The sequence below is a fragment of the Phocoena sinus genome, chromosome 18 (genome assembly GCF_008692025.1).
Source record: "Phocoena sinus isolate mPhoSin1 chromosome 18, mPhoSin1.pri, whole genome shotgun sequence".
Taxonomy (NCBI): Eukaryota; Metazoa; Chordata; class Mammalia; order Artiodactyla; family Phocoenidae; genus Phocoena; species Phocoena sinus.
This window is the reverse complement of record NC_045780.1, coordinates 3,162,228-3,180,354: the sequence shown is the minus strand read 5'-3', so window position 1 is coordinate 3,180,354 and position 18,127 is coordinate 3,162,228. Positions and strand designations below refer to the sequence as shown.

General features: G+C 45.9%; 1 protein-coding gene across 2 annotated transcripts; it reads right to left on the bottom strand.

Annotated features, from left to right (window-relative positions):
* Positions 1 to 4,695: 4,695 nt before the first annotated feature.
* On the bottom strand, positions 4,696 to 6,818 carry LOC116743352 (glucose-fructose oxidoreductase domain-containing protein 2-like). Of its 2 annotated transcripts, XM_032611761.1 has the most exons (3): positions 6,214 to 6,318; positions 5,354 to 6,158; positions 4,696 to 5,256 (listed from the first exon to the last, which is right to left on the bottom strand). In XM_032611761.1, exons 2-3 carry the CDS (start codon positions 6,100 to 6,102, stop codon positions 5,166 to 5,168), a joined length of 840 nt encoding a protein of 279 aa, XP_032467652.1. In that variant the 5' UTR covers positions 6,103 to 6,158; positions 6,214 to 6,318; the 3' UTR covers positions 4,696 to 5,165. The 2 variants fall into 2 exon arrangements, with proteins under 2 accessions (XP_032467652.1, XP_032467651.1); XM_032611760.1 differs by having other exon boundaries at positions 5,354 to 6,818.
* Between the last annotated feature and the right edge of the window lie 11,309 nt (positions 6,819 to 18,127).

Genomic DNA, 18,127 nt, shown 5'->3' with positions numbered 1-18,127 from the left:
ATACAGTCATATAAAGTATTTAAAAATTAACTAATTTCCCCTCAGGTGTTCTCTCGACCGCTACTTCTTCTCAGTTATTTTGGTCAGACTATTTAGAAGCCTGTTTACCTGTTTCCGTAGTTTCTTCGTTTGTAACAAGATTGTGTGTGTCTTCCGCCAAAGTTTATTACTGTTATTTCATAGTCTCCTTTAAAAGCACGATTGTGTGGTGTAGCTGGGACTGAGGAAGTAATTGCTTTAATTGTTAAGGAAAGCTGTAATTCACACAGTATTTATCCTCATGCTGTCTTCTCTTTCTGGTTATAGTTTCTGTGGGATTGGTGTAGTTCTGGAAGATCTACCTTTCTGGGCACTCTCTGAGTTTTTATGGTAATAGCGATATTTTCTCGACAGAAAATATTTTCTGTCGAGAAAATATTTCCAAATGATGACCTCTTTGAAGTTTTACAACTTCAAGGTTGTAAAGTCAAAATGTCTTTTCTGATGGATGGGTGGAAATGTTGCAAAAGATCATGTTTTCCATCTTAGCATTATTTATAGCTGTGATTTATCTATTGGGTAACTAGGGACTAACAAGTGAGGTATCTAAGGAAGGCCATTTAGGTATTGAATGAAATATCCTTTCGTATTCCTTATTCTCCAAGTAAAGTAGATGTCAGAGTGTGAAAAGCTTTAACTGAGCTCAGCCATGCAAAGTTTAGAAAATTTAGCCTGAGATCACATTTATACGTCAGAAACCCAAAGAGGTCTACCGTTAATAGCCACTGATGACAACTAAATTACAGCTTATCAGCTTGGCGACCTGCTGGGCTTGTTTGAAGTTCAAACGGGATTGTCACTTGGTGCACCATCCGCCTTCCCTGAAGTTGACATTCATTTGCTGTTTACCGCTGACCTGAAATAAAGAGGCAGTTTTTTCTATATTTTGCCGATTTAATGCATTCTTTTTGAAATTTTAGCTATTTGTGTTTGTGGAAAAATGATATTATGGCATTTGGATTCCAAAGTTTTGCATGTTATATGAATGGATCATCACAGCTTACTTCAGAAGCCTTTGGTGTACACTCAGGTGAAAAGAAATTATGAAACACTATTAAACATGGACTCGGTCTGTTTTATAAGGATGTTTTCAATATTTAGGATGAAGGTGAATACTTAGCCCCCATCCACCCCCTGACTTCAGAGGACATATGGTCATAGCTTGGGTGGTACTGAGTGCAAGTCAGTGTGTTTCTAGAGAAGAAGAGGGAGGCTGAAGGCTTATGACTTTTTGTATGAAAGAGAAACATAGTATTTTTGTAACGGTATAATCAGTACAAGTTTGATGACTAGTAAAACTAGTTATAATTTCTAGATGTTTTTTGCTGTTTTGTTTTTTGGTAAACTCACCATTAAAGAAATCTATTATTCAGCCATATTTTTATGTATATTTTAAAACATTTTTAATGTCATGTGCTAAACGGTTATCACACGTATCAGACAGTGGGTTTCCTTTTTTTCCTCTGTGCAGCCTTCGCAAATAGGATAAATATCATGAAGGAAAATGCTTCTCTGAGGTTAGATTTTATTTAAAAATAAAACCGTAAGGGGAAAACGCTATAGAAATATTTCTAAAAGTGTGATGTTTGGAAATAATTGTTGGACTCCCGGGCAGTTTAGAGGTTCTGTGCAACCATGGGAATCCAGGGGGAAAGGGACATTCTGGGAACAGGAACAGCGTCTATTAAATAGATTTCTAATCTTCCAGACGAGGCCGCATTGGCAATCATGGCACAGATTCCTGTGCTACCTCCCTTTATTCTGTCCTCTCTGGAGCCCGCGAGGCCTGGGGGGGTCAGGGTGGCCACCTGTTTCTCCCTGAAGCCCTTCTTTGGAGTCCTCTGGCCAGCTGGATCTCTTTGTTCATGGGATTCAGACTCTCTACCTTTATTGAACTTCTGCCCTCACCGTGCAAGAGGGACTCCAGCTGCCCCACTAGGAAGCCCGCCTCAGAACGCAGACCCACCAGGAGCCAGAACTGCTGGCATGAAGCCTCTACCACAGACACTGGTGACTTGAGGGACTTGGACCTCAGCGGGAGCTGTACTTTGGGTTGAAGGTTTTAGAATGTTACTTAGTTTCTTGTTTTAAGTTGTTGCGTTTCCATCTTGAGCATTTGCTTGTCCAGTTAGCATGCTTGAACTTTTAACTTATCTGCAATTGATATTGTTCCAAATTAGGAAAAAAGCAAAAGTAGAATGCTATATATATTCTCACTGAAATCCCGGATTTATTCACTCCCACGCACTGAAAAAGAATATGTGACTTTCTGAAAAAGTTTGCTTTTTAACCTTTGCGGTACGCAGGGCTCTCACTGTTGTGGCCTCTCCCATTGCGGAGCACAGGCTCCAGACGCGCAGGCTCAGCGGCCATGGCTCACGGGCCCAGCCGCTCCGCGGCATGTGGGATCTTCCCGGACCTGGGCTCGCACCCATGTCCCCTGCATAGGCAGGCGGACTCTCAACCACTGCGCCACCAGGGACGGAAGCCCCTATACGAATATCTTTTAAAGTAGGTTTACAGTCATTTGAGATGGAAACCACTGACCTAAGTTTCAAATAACTGCTTGTGTTTATTCTCGGCCTAGAAACGACACTTTCTGCCAAATAAAATTTACCATCAGTGGTAATCTGAAAAGTGAAGTTTTTTGATAACCTCAAAACTGAAATTGATTGAGAATCACTTCAAATTCAACTTCGAAAAACAAATTGGAACTCTGGCTTGACTGTTAACCTCTCGCGGCCAGCAAACCCAGTTTCCCTCAGAGGCCACCAGAGGGAGCTGTTGAATTTTAAATGAAAAGTTTGTTTCATTTAAAAAGCCAGGTAAACTAGGCCAGATAATTGGCCCATAAAATGTAATGTGATGTAGTAAGCAGTAGCATAGTGTTTAATTCCTATTAAAACAAAAGTTATGCATATGGGCTTCTCTGGTGGCGCAGTGGTTGGGAGTCCGCCTGCCGATGCAGGGAACGCAGGTTCGTGCCCCGACCCGGGAAGATGCCACATGCTGTGGAGCGGCTGGGCCCGTGAGCCATGGCCGCTGAGCCTCCGCATCCGGAGCCTGTGCCCCGCAACGGGAGAGGCCACAACAGTGAGAGGCCCGCGTACCGAAAAAAAAATAAATAAATAAAAATTTATGCATATAATTAAGAGACACTGCAGTTAAATTCAGTGAATACTTTTTTTTTAACGTCTTTATTGGAGTATAATTGCTTTACAATGGTGTGTTAGTTTCTGCTTTATAACAAAGTGAATCATCTATACATATACATATGTTCCCATATCTCTTCCCTCTTGCGTCTCCCTCCCTCCCACCCACCCTCCCTATCCTACCCCTTTAGGTGGTCATAAACCACCGACCTGATCTCCCTGTGCTATGTGGCTGCTTCCCATATAATATGTATGTCTATGTGTGTGTACATTTGCATTACAAAGTAGAACGTGATCTATAAGAACCGTAAAAAAGAAGCAAAGTACTACGGGGTTTCAGAACAGAGAGGTGGCCCCAGAAAAGGCAGTGTGGACGAGGTGTCATTTAGTAATGGCCACAGTCAGGAGAGAGGGGCTTCTGGGGTGTGACAGATGGAATGGGGAAATAGTCTAAGCACAGAACCAGGTAAGTGTAGAGAAGCCTGAAGAATCCGGTTTGCCTGAAGCAGAGGTCGCAGAAAGGTGATTACAGGGATACCAGGCAGAAAAGGTCCCTGGGGCTGCACTGGGATCGCCCATAGATGCCAGAGGGCTTGTTTGTCCCTTTTCGCTCGTGAATGTTGAAGTGTGGCCGGGTGAATCCTTGGCTGGTGGGTGCAGACCCCTGGGTGGGAAGCATGTCTTCTACCACCTGTGGCTTCCCCTGTCACCTCTGATCGGGTTGGGTCTCAAACCCACAGAACATGCCAGTAGTGTTTAAAGGTCAGCAGGGCTAGATTTAGATAAAATGCCAGTATTCCCTGTTCAAGGGCGTTATTCACCAAGCATCTACTGAGCACATAGGTTCTTAGAAAATCTTCATATTTCTTAATTTTAGTATTATAAATCTGATGAAGCATTTTTAGAATCTAAAAAAGTAGTTGAGGGTCTTCCCTGGTGGCGCAGTGTTTAAGAATCTGCCTGCCAATGCAGGTTCGTGCCCCGGTCCGGGAAGATCCCACATGCCGCAGAGCGGCTGGGCCCGTGAGCCATGGCCGCTGAGCCTGCGCGTCCGCAGCCTGTGCTCCGCAACGGGAGAGGCCACAACAGTGAGAGGCCCGCGTACCGCAAAAAAAAAAAAAAAAAAAAAAAAGTAGTTGAAAGTGATCTTCTTTTAAAAATGATTAATAGGTGCTTTATCTTTATTAAGACAATGGCGACTCCTTAGGGTACTTGAAGTAGCTTTAAAAATCTGTGGCCAGTATGTTTTTTCATTTGGTGATCACATGCAGAATCAGAAGCTACCCTGGAATTAAACTCAAGCAAAAATGTATAGTGTAGGTTCTTATATAAAAGGAGCAGTACAATAACTTCCATTATTGTTTGTAAAACACACATAGCGGTGGTTCAAACATGCTTGGGTCCTTTGCAAAGGTTGCTCTTTAGAGCAAAGGGACATCCTCCTTCTAATTGCTCTTTAGTAACCAGACTGTATACATTTTTTTTTTTTTTTTTTTTTCACAGTGTCAGACTTTCTGATTTATTAACATTTATCAGATGTCCCAGAGCTCTCCCTTGTCTCCTCTCTGCCAACTCAGGGGCCCTCTGCCCTAGGTCAACAGCCCCTGAGAGCTCATCTACTACAGAACCCCTCCTCCCTGCCAGGGAAGGGGCAGCCTGGAGGCCGGAAGGGCTTGGTCACATGGGAGCGAGGGCAGGTGCAGATCCCTGAGGGATGACTTCCTGCCCTCACCATTCCTGAGATGCCCCAGCCCAGGACGGGCATGGAAACAAGGCCTCTTGTCATTTCTCCTCAGGCCTGAGGAATCAAGCCAAGCTGGCTCCCTGCTGTGCTTTCTCATCCAGTTAAGACCACAAATAGGCTGATGAAGCCCCCAAGTCAAGCCTTTGCTGGAACTGCTCACACACTGGGGGCAGCTCCGCCCTGTGCAGTGTGCCGGCCCTCTCAGCCATGGCAATAGGAACGGCACCGCCTCACCAGTCTGAGGAGTAAATGAGCACTGGAGGGGGCGTTCTCCTGGGGCCACCTTCGGATTCACCCGAATTCAACTCTGCCCAAGTTGACCTATCAAATGAAAGACACTGTGCTATAACCAAGCCCTCGCATCACAGCTCCTCCCTCACCCTTTGCCCCGTGGCAGGGAGCCCACGTGCAGGCTCACAGGTTATTCCGCTGGAGCGCCTCGCACAGGTTCTGGTTGGCGTCGGGCTCCTCCGTCAGCACCTCCACAGCCTCCCACTCCCCGGATCGGCTCGACCGTTTGATGGCATCCACCACGCTCTGCATGTAGAGCCCATCCTCGAATGAGGCGGCCATGGAGACGGGGGTATGGTCCCACGTGCGGCGGTCACCCTGCCCCTGGAAGGACTGGCGCAGGGCCTGCACCATGTAGACCATGCCCTTCAGGTAAAGCAGCGGGACATCCTGGGGCCCCTGCTCGGGGAGCCCCGTGCCCACAGCCAGCGAGTCCCTCAGCAGCAGCTCCTCTTGTGTGGCAGAGTTCTTCTGCCCGTAGAGGTCAGCTCCCCGGGCAACAAGGCGTCCCGCAGAGCCCACCACCATGACCTCGTGCACGAAGGCGCCTGGCATGTTGAAGTTGAGTGTTACTATGCTGCACACACCCCCGCCCATGAGCATCTTCTCGGCTTTCTGGCCAGTCAAGTGGGTCAGCAGGTCCACAATGTAGGTGCCCATGGTGTGTAGGCCCCCACCGCCCATGAGCTCATCACAGATCCAGCCGTAGTTGGGGCTGAGCAGGCTGCCCGAGCAGACGCGGGCATCACAGATCATCACTGCACCCACGTAGTGCTCGGCAATCAGCTGCTTCATGCGCACGAAGGCAGGCAGGAAGCGCAGCACGTTCCCCACCAGGCTCATCAGCTGCGGGTAGTAGCGCGAGGCTGTCACCATCCGGAAGGCATCCACCGAGGTTGCTGCCTTCTCACAAACCACATTCTTCCCAATGCCTAGAGCCTTCACAGATATCTGTCGGGTAAGCGGAGGGGGGATGTTGATGCACACCAGATCCACGTCTTGATGCAGCAAGACGTCATCGGTCCGGCTGGTGTAGAAGGTGATGTTCATCTCGTCGGCAAGCTGCTTCGCCTCCTCCTCAGTCTTCCCCCACAGGGCCTCCACCGTGAACCCTTCTGCCCGCAGCAGTGGGACCAGAACCCGGGCAGAGCTGCCAGTCCCAAACACGCCCACTCCGGGAAGCTTCTTCATGCTGGCTTCTCTGTTCACCAACTCATCTCCTCACAAGAGTCTCCAGCATGAGTACGACCATCCCACAGTCCTGGTCACACATGGCTCCTGGATGAGTGCAACAACCTTCTACTTGATCTCTCTTGCTTCCATTCTTTCCTTCCTTCATCCATTCCTCATACTGCGCAGAGATCTTTCTGGCAAACTGGCATGCCCCGCCCTGCGCCGCACCGGAGACCAAGGGTCTGGACGGGTCTCGGCGGCCACCAGCCCTCCTTGAGGAAGGCTGGCGGGGACGCACGGGCCCCAGAATCTAGCGCGCAGCCACCGGGAACGCGCCGCCTGGTTTCTCTGTATACATTTTCACTAAAGTATCTCATTGTACTTAATCCCAGAAAGTGCTCATATGCATCTTTTTTCTCCTATGGATGAAGATTTATTTCCAGTCTTACCTATCATGGACACGCTTCTGTGGACATTCTGTTCATGTCTCCCAGAATCCATGTATGAGTTTTTTAGGGCACCCATTTAGGAGTTACTGGATTATACTGGAGTTGATGTTCAGCTATAAAAAATAATCCTAAACTCTTTCCCAAAGTGTTTGTACTAATTCATACTTAAAACCAGTTGTAGATACAACTGAAATTCAGTATTCTTGGTTTTCAAATTTCTGCAGTTTGGTGGATAAAAAATGGTATCTCATTATGATTTGAAGTTTACTTTTTGTGTCTTCTAAGGAAGTTGAGCATTTTTTAAAATAATTATTAGCCATTCACATTTCTTTTTAAGAAAATATGTGATCATATATTTCGTCCCTTTTTAAAAATATTGACTTGCTTGTTATTCATATATTTTGGATACTAATTCTTTGTCCATTATGTAAGTCCCAAATATCTTCTCCCCAACGAGTGGCTTGACATTTCAGCTGCTTTTACGGTATCTTGAGGAACAGAAGTTCTTAATGTATTCAGTCTTTTTCCTTTTATGATCAACGCTTCTTGTGAGTTAAGAAGTCCTTTCCTATCCCAAAGTCGGGGTCTCCTATATATATTCTTCCAGAAGTTTGTTGTGTGCCCTTCACATTCTGGGCATGTGAACTATTGTTTGTTTCTGATGTGGGCAGGGAGGTAGAGTTTCTCTCCCACCTCCCAGGTCTGCTTTCAGTATTAGTTATTGATTCTTTTTCTGTTCTCTGATCGAGTTTGGGTGAGATAGAATTATCTGATCCTTTACTGTTTGGTAAGATTGGTTATAAAACTGTGTATAGAAACTGGTTACAAAACTATGGTTTCTTCTATAGGAAGATTTTAAACAAATGATTTACTTTCTTTAATTCTTATGGGTATTATTTCTTTGTAAGTCAATTTTCGACTATTTTTTCTAGGAATGTGTGCATTTTGTTTGTGTTTTCAAATATGTAGGTCAAAAAATGATTATAGGTTAGTCTTATCTTTTAGATCTGTGTTATGTTACTGTCATATCACTTCATTCCTGATATTTTTGGTTTTGTCTTTTTTTGGGTTAATCTTCCTAGAGGTTTATTAATTTTATTAATATTTTCAAAGCATCAACTTTTGACTTCCACCATAAACTTTGGGAAAGAAAAGGATTTTTGTTTTAATTCTTATTATATTTTTTCTTTGATCCATGAATTATTTAGATGTTTTTATAATTTCCAAACATATAAGAAGGGTTTTTTAGTTATTTTAAAAATTGACTTATTAATTATATTGTGGTCAGAAAACATGGTCTATTTGATACCAGTTTTTCAAAATTTGTGAGACCTGATCTGTGGTGTAATACGTCCTTTTGTAAGCTTTGGTTTGTTTTGTTTTGGTTTTATCCCCACAAGGTAGACTAGCACTTTCTTTGCTCATCATTCCCTTTTGTAAATGGGCTCATTTTCTCTCCTCCTGTAGTAAATTCTTCCAAAAGCCTTTTACAGAGAGTCTCTTGTTTATATACTGCTCCCAATTTATCTGAATGTGTCTGTGTATCTGACAATGTCTATATTTTGCCATCATTCTTGAGAGATAGTTTTGCCGAGTGCGGAATCCTAGATTGACGGTTATGTTTCTCCTAGTATCCATAGTTTACAGATCATATTCTTCTGACTTCCATGGTTGCCGTGGTGAAGTCAGCTGAGAGTCTAATTAGATACAAGGTACTATCTCTTTTTTTCTTTGACTGCTTTTAAATCTTTTCTTTGGCTTTGGCATCCTTCAGTTTTTTAGTAATGTGTCTAGGAGTGGATTTTGTTTTGTTTTTAAGTGATCTTGCTTAGTATTCTTTATGCTTTTTAATTCTGAGGATTGATACCCACTGTCAATTTTGGAAAATTCTAATTTCCTGTCCTTTATTCATTTTACTATTTCTTTATGGAATTTCAGTTAAATGTTTGTCGGTTCTCGTTGAAGTTTCAGTATGTTTACCTTTCCTCCATATTTTTCTGTCTGTTTCTCTGTGTTGGACTGTGGCTTCTAGATCATTGATTTTTTATCCAATCATGTATGATCTGCGATTTAACCGTTTCTTTGAATTTTTCATCTCAATAATTATATTTCTTTATTTTAGAGGTTTGTTTGTTAATGTTTCTGGTCATTTTTAAAACTCTCCTTGCTAATGGTTTCAGTTTCCTCTTTTATTTCTTTAAACATGTAAACATTTTATTTTTTATATCTGACAATTCTAACATCTAAAGTCCTGGAGTCTGGTTCATTATTTATTTTTTTTCTGTGGCTCTTTTGTTTCCTGGTATGTTTGTTGTAAATCTATTTGTGGGAATTCTTTGAGTCCTGGGGAAAAGATGCATTTTTAGAGGGAGAATTTTTTTTTTTCTTTTACCAGGACTGTAGGAACATTTAAATTTTGATCTATTTAATGTAAACATTTGGCCTACAGTTTTTTGGCAGATAATGTGAATTCGAGACCCAGATACGTGTTAGGGCTGACTAATAGCCATGGATTCTCAGGAAGTAGGGTTGCCATAAAAAATACCGATGCTCAGTTAGATTGGATTTTCCAATAAACAATGAATACTTTTTTAGGAAAAGTATGTTGTTTATATAAAATTGAAATTTAACCGGGCACCTCGCATTTCTTCACATATATAGACTTTATTTTTAGAGCAGCTTTGGGTTCACAGCAAAATTGAATGCTAAGTATAGGGCTCTCACATTCCCTGCCTCCTCAGAGGTACACACAGCTCCCCCCAGCATCAGCACACCCCACCAGACGGTGCGTTTATGACGATTAGTGACCTGACATTGACACGTCATCGTCACCCAAAGTCCATAGTTTACAGTAGGGTTTATTCTTGGTGTTGCACAGTTTATGGATTTTGGCAAATGTGTAATATTCTGTATCCACCATTATAGTATCATATGAAATAGTTTCACTGCCCTGGAAATCCCCAGCACCCTGTATTTTTATTTGCTATGTCCGACAACCAACTTGGGAGATTGTTTTCCTTCCACTGAAAGCCAAACCACGACAGATCACTTTCCTTGTCAGCTGCTTGTAGGGTGTTTATGTTTCCCCATTAACATTTCTCTAAGGGCAGAGCCTTTTATGTGTCTTGCCTTTCTTGGTCTCTCTGGTTGTCCCCGCACCTAACCACCCACCACCCAGGTTTCCATTGAGATTAAAGCTCTCAGCCCTCAGGGGCTGGAAGATGCCTCCCAGCTAGAAAAATGGTCAGTAATCTCTCACTTCCTTTGGTCTGTCTTACAGCTTCATTCCTGATTCCTCAGGAACGCTTTATGCTCTTGCTACTCAGCCATATATTTTATTTTATTTTATTTTATTTTATTTATTTAGTTAGTTATTTTTACATCTTTATTGGAGTATAATTGCTTTACAATGGTGTGTTAGTTTCTGCTTTATAACAAAGTGAATCAGTTATACATATACATACGTCCCCATATCCCCTCCCTCTTGCGTCTCCCTCCCTCCCACCCTCCCTGTCCCACCCCTCTTGGTGGTCACAAAGCACCGAGCTGATCTCCCTGTGCTATGCGGCTGCTTCCCACTAGCTATCTATTTTACGTTTGGTAGTGTATATATAAGTCCATGCCACTCTCTCACTTCGTCCCAGCTTACCCTTCCCCCTCCCCATATCCTCAAGTCCATTCTCTAGTAGGTCTGTGTCTTTATTCCTGTCTTACCCCTAGGTTCTTCATGGCATTTTTTCCCTTAAATTCCATATATATGTGTTAGCATACGGTATTTGTTTTTCTCTTTCTGGCTTACTTCACTCTGTATACATTTTAAAAGACGATTTAAAAAATGTTGACTCTCGCGTTCTTATCTGTTCTGTATCAGGAGGCTTTTTAGGATCTCTTGTCCATTCTGTTGCCAGCAGTGGAAGGTATAATGTAGATTGTCTCTTTCAATCCTCACAACCTAAGGAAATAGACGGTATTTTTATGTCAATTTCACAGAGAAACTCGAGATTTGGAAACGTTCAATAATTTGCTCAAATCCACAAAGCAACACCCCCAATTCAACCCTAGCTCTTCTGATCTCCAAAGCCTGCATTTTCACCCAGTTGGCTGCATTCTCTTCCATTTCTCAATACCTTTTACTATTCAAAGTAGCCCAAAGTGTTAAACCTTATGTTTGTTTACTTAGTTATGATTTCTTGATTTATTTATGCCTCGGTCGACCCGCTGCCTGTGGGAAAAGCCCTCCCGTGGCTGGCCTTCGTGCTAGGGCCGGGCCTGGCCTGTGGTTTAGGCAGGACCTCCCCTCTGCTTCGAGGGTCGCCTGAGGGATTTAGCATAGACCAAGATCTTGTCCTCGGCTTTACTGGTTCGGAAACTTGACCGTGTCAGTTTACCTGGAGCTAATCTGACTCTAGTGAACTGATTCATGTGGACAGATCTCAGAGGCCAGAATTCCAATTCAAGGGTATTAACTTACCCTGGGGGGTGGTCTTTTTTCAGTGACCAGAATCCTCGCGTCCACTCTCCAGGGCCTTTCCAGGTGGCAAGGCAGTGGGGGAAACAGGTCGGTGACGGGCTTGGTGAACTTGGAATCAGCAAAAGGAAAATTCGGTGACCTAAGAAAATGACATGACCTTCAGGCTGTGGAACATCTGACAAAAGTTAACATTTGTAGGGCTTCCCTGGTGGCGCAGTGGTTGAGAGTCCGCCTGCCGATGCAGGGGACGCGGGTTCGTGCCCGGGTCCGGGAAGATCCCACATGCCGCGGAGCGGCTGGGCCCGTGAGCCATGGCCGCTGAGCCTGCGCGCCCGGAGCCTGTGCTCCACAACGGGAGAGGCCACAGCAGTGAGAGGCCCGTGTACCGCAAAAAAAAAAAAAAAAAAAAAAAAAAAAGTTAACATTTGTAACAGCGGAGATTCCCACCGCAGACAGGGATAGCGAGGCGTGTACACTGAGCGCCTGTGTGATCACCACGCCACGCACTGTGGGTGCGAAAGAGAGTAAGATGGTGACCTGCCCCCGGGGAGCTGAGCATCTCGGATCCACTCTCTCCCTCAATCAGCTCTAGAAAATTCTCTTATGTCTGTGTGCAGCGTGCTTCAGTTAATTCCGGGCCTGGGAAACCACATGCCCGGGTCTCCAGGGTGCTCTCAGCACTGTGTGTACAAGCTTCTCTGTAGGCAAGCTGCTTCTCCGGGCCCCTCTCCTCCGTTTTTAGGTAATCCCTCACCCGTCGTTGTTCTCTGTGTGCTGAGTGCACAGGGCGTTGCTTCTCAGCAATGACTCACGTGGCACCGGCAGGAAGGGGGGATACACCTCCTGAGTTAGTCCCCTTTTGCTTCTGCCAGAGCGTCCCCAGGAGCGACGGCAGACGTCCTGGGTTCCCTCACGTGTTTGTTCACAGGGTGGCCTGCTGGCGTATCCCTGTAGTGATGGAAAACACGGAGGCTTTGGGTTACAAGTAAGACATTAGAGTTTTGGGGAACATGGGAACGTCTAGTTCGTGAGCAGAATAACTTCAAAATAACTTGACACTTGACAGCTCAGTTTGCCCCAAATAGGAGGAAACTTGAATGCACTCGGTCCATTGTGTGGCCCTGCCCTAGAGGGTCGCTGTAGTTCTGGCTGGTTCTCGTCCTTACAGTTCAGTGAGTCAGTAGGTCTGAGGCTTGATCTTTGTTTTCTGGGTCATCAAAACTGGGCTTTTTTTTTTTTTTTTTTTTTTTTTTGCGGTACGCGGGCCTCTCACTGTTGTGGCCTCTCCCGCTGCGGAGCGCAGGCTCAGCGGCCATGGCTTACGGGCCCAGCCGCTCCGCGGCATGTGGGATCTTCCCGGACCGGGGCACGAACCCACGCCCCCCGCATCGGCAGGCGGACTCTCAACCACCGCGCCACCAGGGAAGCCCCGTGCTTGTTTTTTGATGGGGCCAGAAGGGCACCAGGGTTATCGAGGGCCAGACACCTTGGGAATAGAGGGAAACTCATTTCCACTAGTGAGAATGCTAATGGGACCTGCGTGCACAAGACTCTCTGGCGCCTTCCCCAGCCCCAGTGTTCTGCTAACCTCCTGGTTCCCGCTCAGGCTGGTAAACTGACTTTGTACTTGACCTGACATGAAGGAGGACTTAGTAGAAAATGGACACAAAGCAGCTGATTTCGCCTCAGGCTCTGGGTCCCTGGCCCAGTCCCTGCTGAGGGGCTGCCCAGCATCCGCAGGTCTCATGCCAAGTGAGGGGCAGCTCCGTTCAGGATGTTGCTTGGTGTATTGCTGGGAAGATCACCTTGGCCCCGGCTGCCTTGCCATCCACCTGTTTTGGCAGGTAAGTCCTATGGTTCGACTGCATGACAGCCTTGGGAGGTGAGTGCCAGGAGAGACGTGATAAAGTGAGGTCCGGAGGCCTGGGTAACTGCAGTTATGGGAACCACCCGTTCGCTTTCCTCATTTATCAAGAATGGGGCTTTTCCCTAAACAGAAGGATGGAGGCTTTAGGTTTAGCTGTAGCAAGTCCTTATTTATGGAAGAGAAGGCTGTTTATTGACACCGAGATTCTGAGAATTCCATCCTATTTCTTTCATCCCCGCAGTCAGCCTTCAACATGTACCAGACTCGTGGGCGGTGGCTTCCCCCACCCACAGACAAATTCCTTTAAGGAATCATGAGAGCATCAATACTCAGCAGCTGTTTAAAAGACTGTTTAGACTCCTGGAAGGATGCTGGGAAATTCTTGGATTTGTGGTCTTGGGCAAGAAGGGAACTCAAGAGTGAGAAATCAAACAGTGAGAAACCAAGCAACGTAATAATCTCAGTTGAGACCCAGGGGAACCTTCTTTACAAAAACTACTAGTCTGCTCCTCTTAATAAAGTTACTGCCAAGTAGCAGAGTTTAATGGGAAAAAAAAAAAGTTACTGTCCTTTCTGCTCTGGATCACGTATAACAAGGGAGACCAAATTCTCCATGAAATGGATTCAGTCATTTCAGGCTAAATGCTTACTTTAGAGACTATAGTTCTCATTGTTGGTTACGAGCCAGTGAATTCTAACAGGTCCTGATAAAGTGGTTTGGGATGCTGGTCACTTCTCCATCAATTCAAGTGCTCTCTCCCTATGTGATATTCTTAAGCCACCTGGTTTAGCTTTGGCCATGGAGACTTGGAACAGAGCGGTGGGAACCTTAGGGGCAGGAATTCCTGGACACACAGCCTAACTTAGAAGAAATAAGAAGCAGACATGAGCAAACACATGCCAGAGCAACAAGACTAATGGGATGCGTGTTCCTGAGTGTATCTCGTTCATACGAGCCAGGGGTTCTCAAACCTGCTGGTCTCAGGACTCCCTTTTGCTCTTAAAAACTGAGGATTTCGAAGAGTTTTTGTTTATAGTGGGCTAGATTACTAATATTGACAATATTAAACAAAAATAAAATTGAGACGCTTTCAAAATGCTTATTAACTTATTTAAAAAGCACAGTAATAATCCCAAGACATAAATAACATATTTTTATGAGAATTAAGTATATTTTTTCAAGACAGAAAAAAAAAAAGGAGTAAGGAGAGTGTCACTGTTTTGAACTTTGCAAATGTCTTTAATGTCCATCTTAACAGAAGACAGCTGGATCCTCAAACCTGCTTTTGCATTAAACCTGAATCTGTCACAATATGTTGTCTTAGTTGAAGAATAAGGAGAAACAGAAAAAGATAATTTGCGGGGCCCATTGCAAAGCGAAAATGCTGTCCCTTTTTTAAAAATTATTAGAAATTTTAAGAAAGTAGGGACTTCCCTGGCGGTCCAGTGGTTAGGACTCTGAGCTTCCACTGCAGGAGGCACGGGTTCCGTCCCTGGTCAGGGAACTCAGATCCCGCAAGCCGAGTGGCACGGCCAAAAAAAAAAAGAAAAATTTAAAGAAAGTGACGGCAGAGTATCAAGCCAGACACCCATGAAGCCTCCTCTGCCCAAGATAGGCTGTCGGCCCAAACACAAGTCATAGTGGCGCTGATAGTCAAGGTATGAGACGTGGGGACAGTTTGCAAAGATCTCTGAAGCCTCAAATTCTGGTGACTTTTAAGGTGACTGCCTTTTAGGTGTGTTTTAGGTGCTTCTCTGCTAGGGGCCCACACATAAGAACCCAAGACTCAGAACTCTCTGAACCTTGAAGACATTTGTAGTCCAATCCTCCCTGCCCCTTTCTGCTTGCCTGAAACCTAGCCGTTCTTTCAGATCTCAGGCAAATCACGTTATTTCTGTGAGGCCTCCTCACGCTTAACAACAATAATCTTTCTTCTCCCAATTCCAATAATGTTGTTGTCTGTACCACTTATTTGGCACTTAGTAGATGCTGTTAATTTTAAATTAATCGCCAAGAGCTTGCTAATTGCTAATTAAGCTAATTGGAAAAGATTCTTTGACTAGTGCTTTAAAAAAATTTTTTTTTTTTTCTGGCCGAGCATCGTGTGGGATCTTAGTTCCCCGACCAGGGATCGAACCCGTGCCTCCTGCATTGGAAGTGCAGAGTCTTAACCACTGGACCGCCAGGGAAGTCCTTTTTTTAAAAAATTTGTTTTCCTCACAACTAGCAAAAAAAAAATTTGATCAGTGTTTCTTATTCTCGTGGATTAGCTTCTGGGGGTTCAAGTGCCCCCAGAAATTATAAGTAAAATTGTGAATGGCTACGTATATGTCACTTTTTCAGAAGAATGACCCTCTCTTTTCCCCATAAAAAGGTTAATAACAACTAAGCTAGATCCTCAACAGATTGGTCATTGGGGCATATTAAACCCAAGATCTGCTATCGTGTGGTCAGGAAGGGTCACACAGGCAGCCCAACCTTCAGACCCTCAACTCTAGAAGCAATTCCTTCCTTGAGTGGGCCAGTGGGCGTTATTTTCTCTGCTGTGTGTTTATGTGGGAAGTCCCGTCATCTGGTCACCTTTGAAATTCCAAGGTGGGGGGCTCTACGTTTGGAAGAGAAGAAGCCTTGGTTTACCTCCTGCTTCTGTCCTGTCTCACGCAAACATGTGCTTAGTTCCAGGGAAGCAGGACATGTGCTGAGCCGGGCACCTCCTTTCTGCTGGGAAACAAGCAAGAGGTCAGCAAACTTTTCCTGTAAATGGTAAATATTTTAGGCTTTTTGCAGGTCATATGGTCTCAGTGGCAACTACTCAATCTACCACTGTTGCAGGAACGCAGCCAGAGAAGACAGACTTGGGTAAACAGTAGGTGTGGCTATGTCCAAGCTCAGCTCTATTTACAAAAACAGGCAGTGGCTGCATTTGGCCCCTAGGCCAGAGTTTGCCGACCTCTGATCTAATTCATGGCTGCCTGGGACCTAGGAAGTCCCAGTTATAATCAAAGAGCATAACACTGAGAAGGCGGGCAGGTCTTTCCGATCTGTGCATTTCACCCACAGCACGTCATTGTAACCTTGGCCGCAAACGTGAGTGCACAGACAGAGAATCCTCCTTGTCTCAGGTAACGGCCCAGACAGGCAGCCCCAGTGACGTCTGCAGGGAAATAGGGGCGATTTTGTTATCACCCTGCCAGTTCTCATGCACCCTTTATCGGAGACAATGAAAAAGGTTATTGTTTACACCATCACAAACAAGGAGAGGGCAGGTCCTGGTGTAAAACCCGGATCACTCCCTCATCAGCCTCCTCTGTAATTACTGACCCTTTCTTTCTCTGTCCTGGGCAGAGGATGAATAAAAAGTTCACGGTGTGTGATGTCACCAGGGCTCTGAAAACAGTCTCTCAATTGTTTAAATTCTGCCTTTGCGCCCGCTGTCACTGGACCGCTGGCCAGCTCTCCATCAGCTACTCACTCGCGCTCGCCCGGGCTTCGTCAGTGCCCCTCACCGACCTTCCTGGCGGAAGCAAGGCCCAGGTGGGAGCAGGGATCGGAGGTGGAAACTCATAAATGTGGAAGCTGATTCACAACTTTTAATGATCTGAAAACACAGATTTGCAAGTTCAACTTGCAAATCTGCATCTGAAAACTTGGCAAGTGCTCAGACTTCCTTAGATTCCCTTTTCTTACAGTTTCACCAAAGGCAGCATTTCTGGTTTATTCTCAGCAGGAAGCCTTGGATTTCACTGGTCTTGTAACTCGCTGCTCTGTCCCCTCGCGGGATCCATCAGTTGTGCGTTTCTTGTTTGCCTCTAGTAAGTTGCGCGGGACCGGGACTAGGGGGGAGATTGCGAAGCTCGCTCTGCCTGAACTTGGTTTCCCGGCAACTGTCAATGCTGCCCTCCTGGATTTGCCCCAAGAAAGCCCCCTTCCCGTCACCCCCGGTGCTGGCTCCACTGCCCTCGCCTGGCGTTGCTCTCCTGCGTCAAGGTGCGCGGGGGGGTCCCTGAGGCCGGCGGGGGCCAGCTGTGCCCCAGAAGCCGGGCAGCCTGCGAGGAGGCTGCGTTCGGACACCCTCCCCGGCCCCGCCCAAGCACCATTTGGTCCGATTGGCACCTTCAGCCACGACTCTCCTAAACTTCCACTAAACCCCATTTGGCAGCGATTCCCCAAACAGAGGCCCGGCGGAGATGCTGGGCGGCGGACCAAATGACCAGCGCTTCTGCGGCTGCTGAGCCGGTGCAGGGCAGAGGGTTCTGGTCCTGGAGGGGCGGCGGAGGGAAACACTGTCCTCACGACTCGTCCGGCTGGGACGGGGCACGGTGTATCTACCTGCACAAACCGTACTTCTACACCAGGCACCTGGGGCTTTGAGCGGAGAGGTCCCGAGGCCTCACTGGCCGGTAGGCGGCCGAGCCAGGATTGGAAGCAAAGTCTGTCCGAGCTCTTTTTGAGAGGACACAGGTAGTAATTAAAGTTTGGGGTGGAAACTCATGACACCCCCGTGCAGGGAAGCCGGCAGACTCCGCTTCTGTGTCCTCGGGCAGGATGGGGTTGGCGAGGGAAAATCGCCACCATTTGCTGACGCCGCAGAAGATGTGGACCCAGCCGTCCCATCGGTCCAGGGAGGGCGGCGAACGAAGCTCAGCTTGGATGATGGGAGATTACCCGAAGAGGATCCAGGTAGGATTTCTTTGTTACGGATGAAAATCTTGCCAATTGAAAGGGAGAAAATAAGGACTTCAAGGCACTTCAGTTTTAAATCCTTGAATAGTTTAAATCTCTCCTCTCTGGCTCTGGCTAATCGTTGATTATAATTCCTTTATAAAGCTTTTTCGAGATCAGAGACTGTGGTTGGCCAATCACAAGAAACTTGCTCAGGTTAGACCACCACGTGAACTAAAACACTGTAGTCGTGGCTCCAGCAGGGGACCCCAGAGTGG

Bases quoted from the DNA above. Each gene is read 5' to 3' on its own strand.
- LOC116743352 (XM_032611760.1), bottom strand. From the start codon at position 6,417: ATGAAGAAGCTTCCCGGAGTGGGCGTGTTTGGGACTGGCAGCTCTGCC. The intron at 5,257-5,353 runs GTGAGCCTGCAC...TTCATTTGATAG, and splicing joins GCGCTCCAGCGGAATAACCT to GTCAACTTGGGCAGAGTTGA.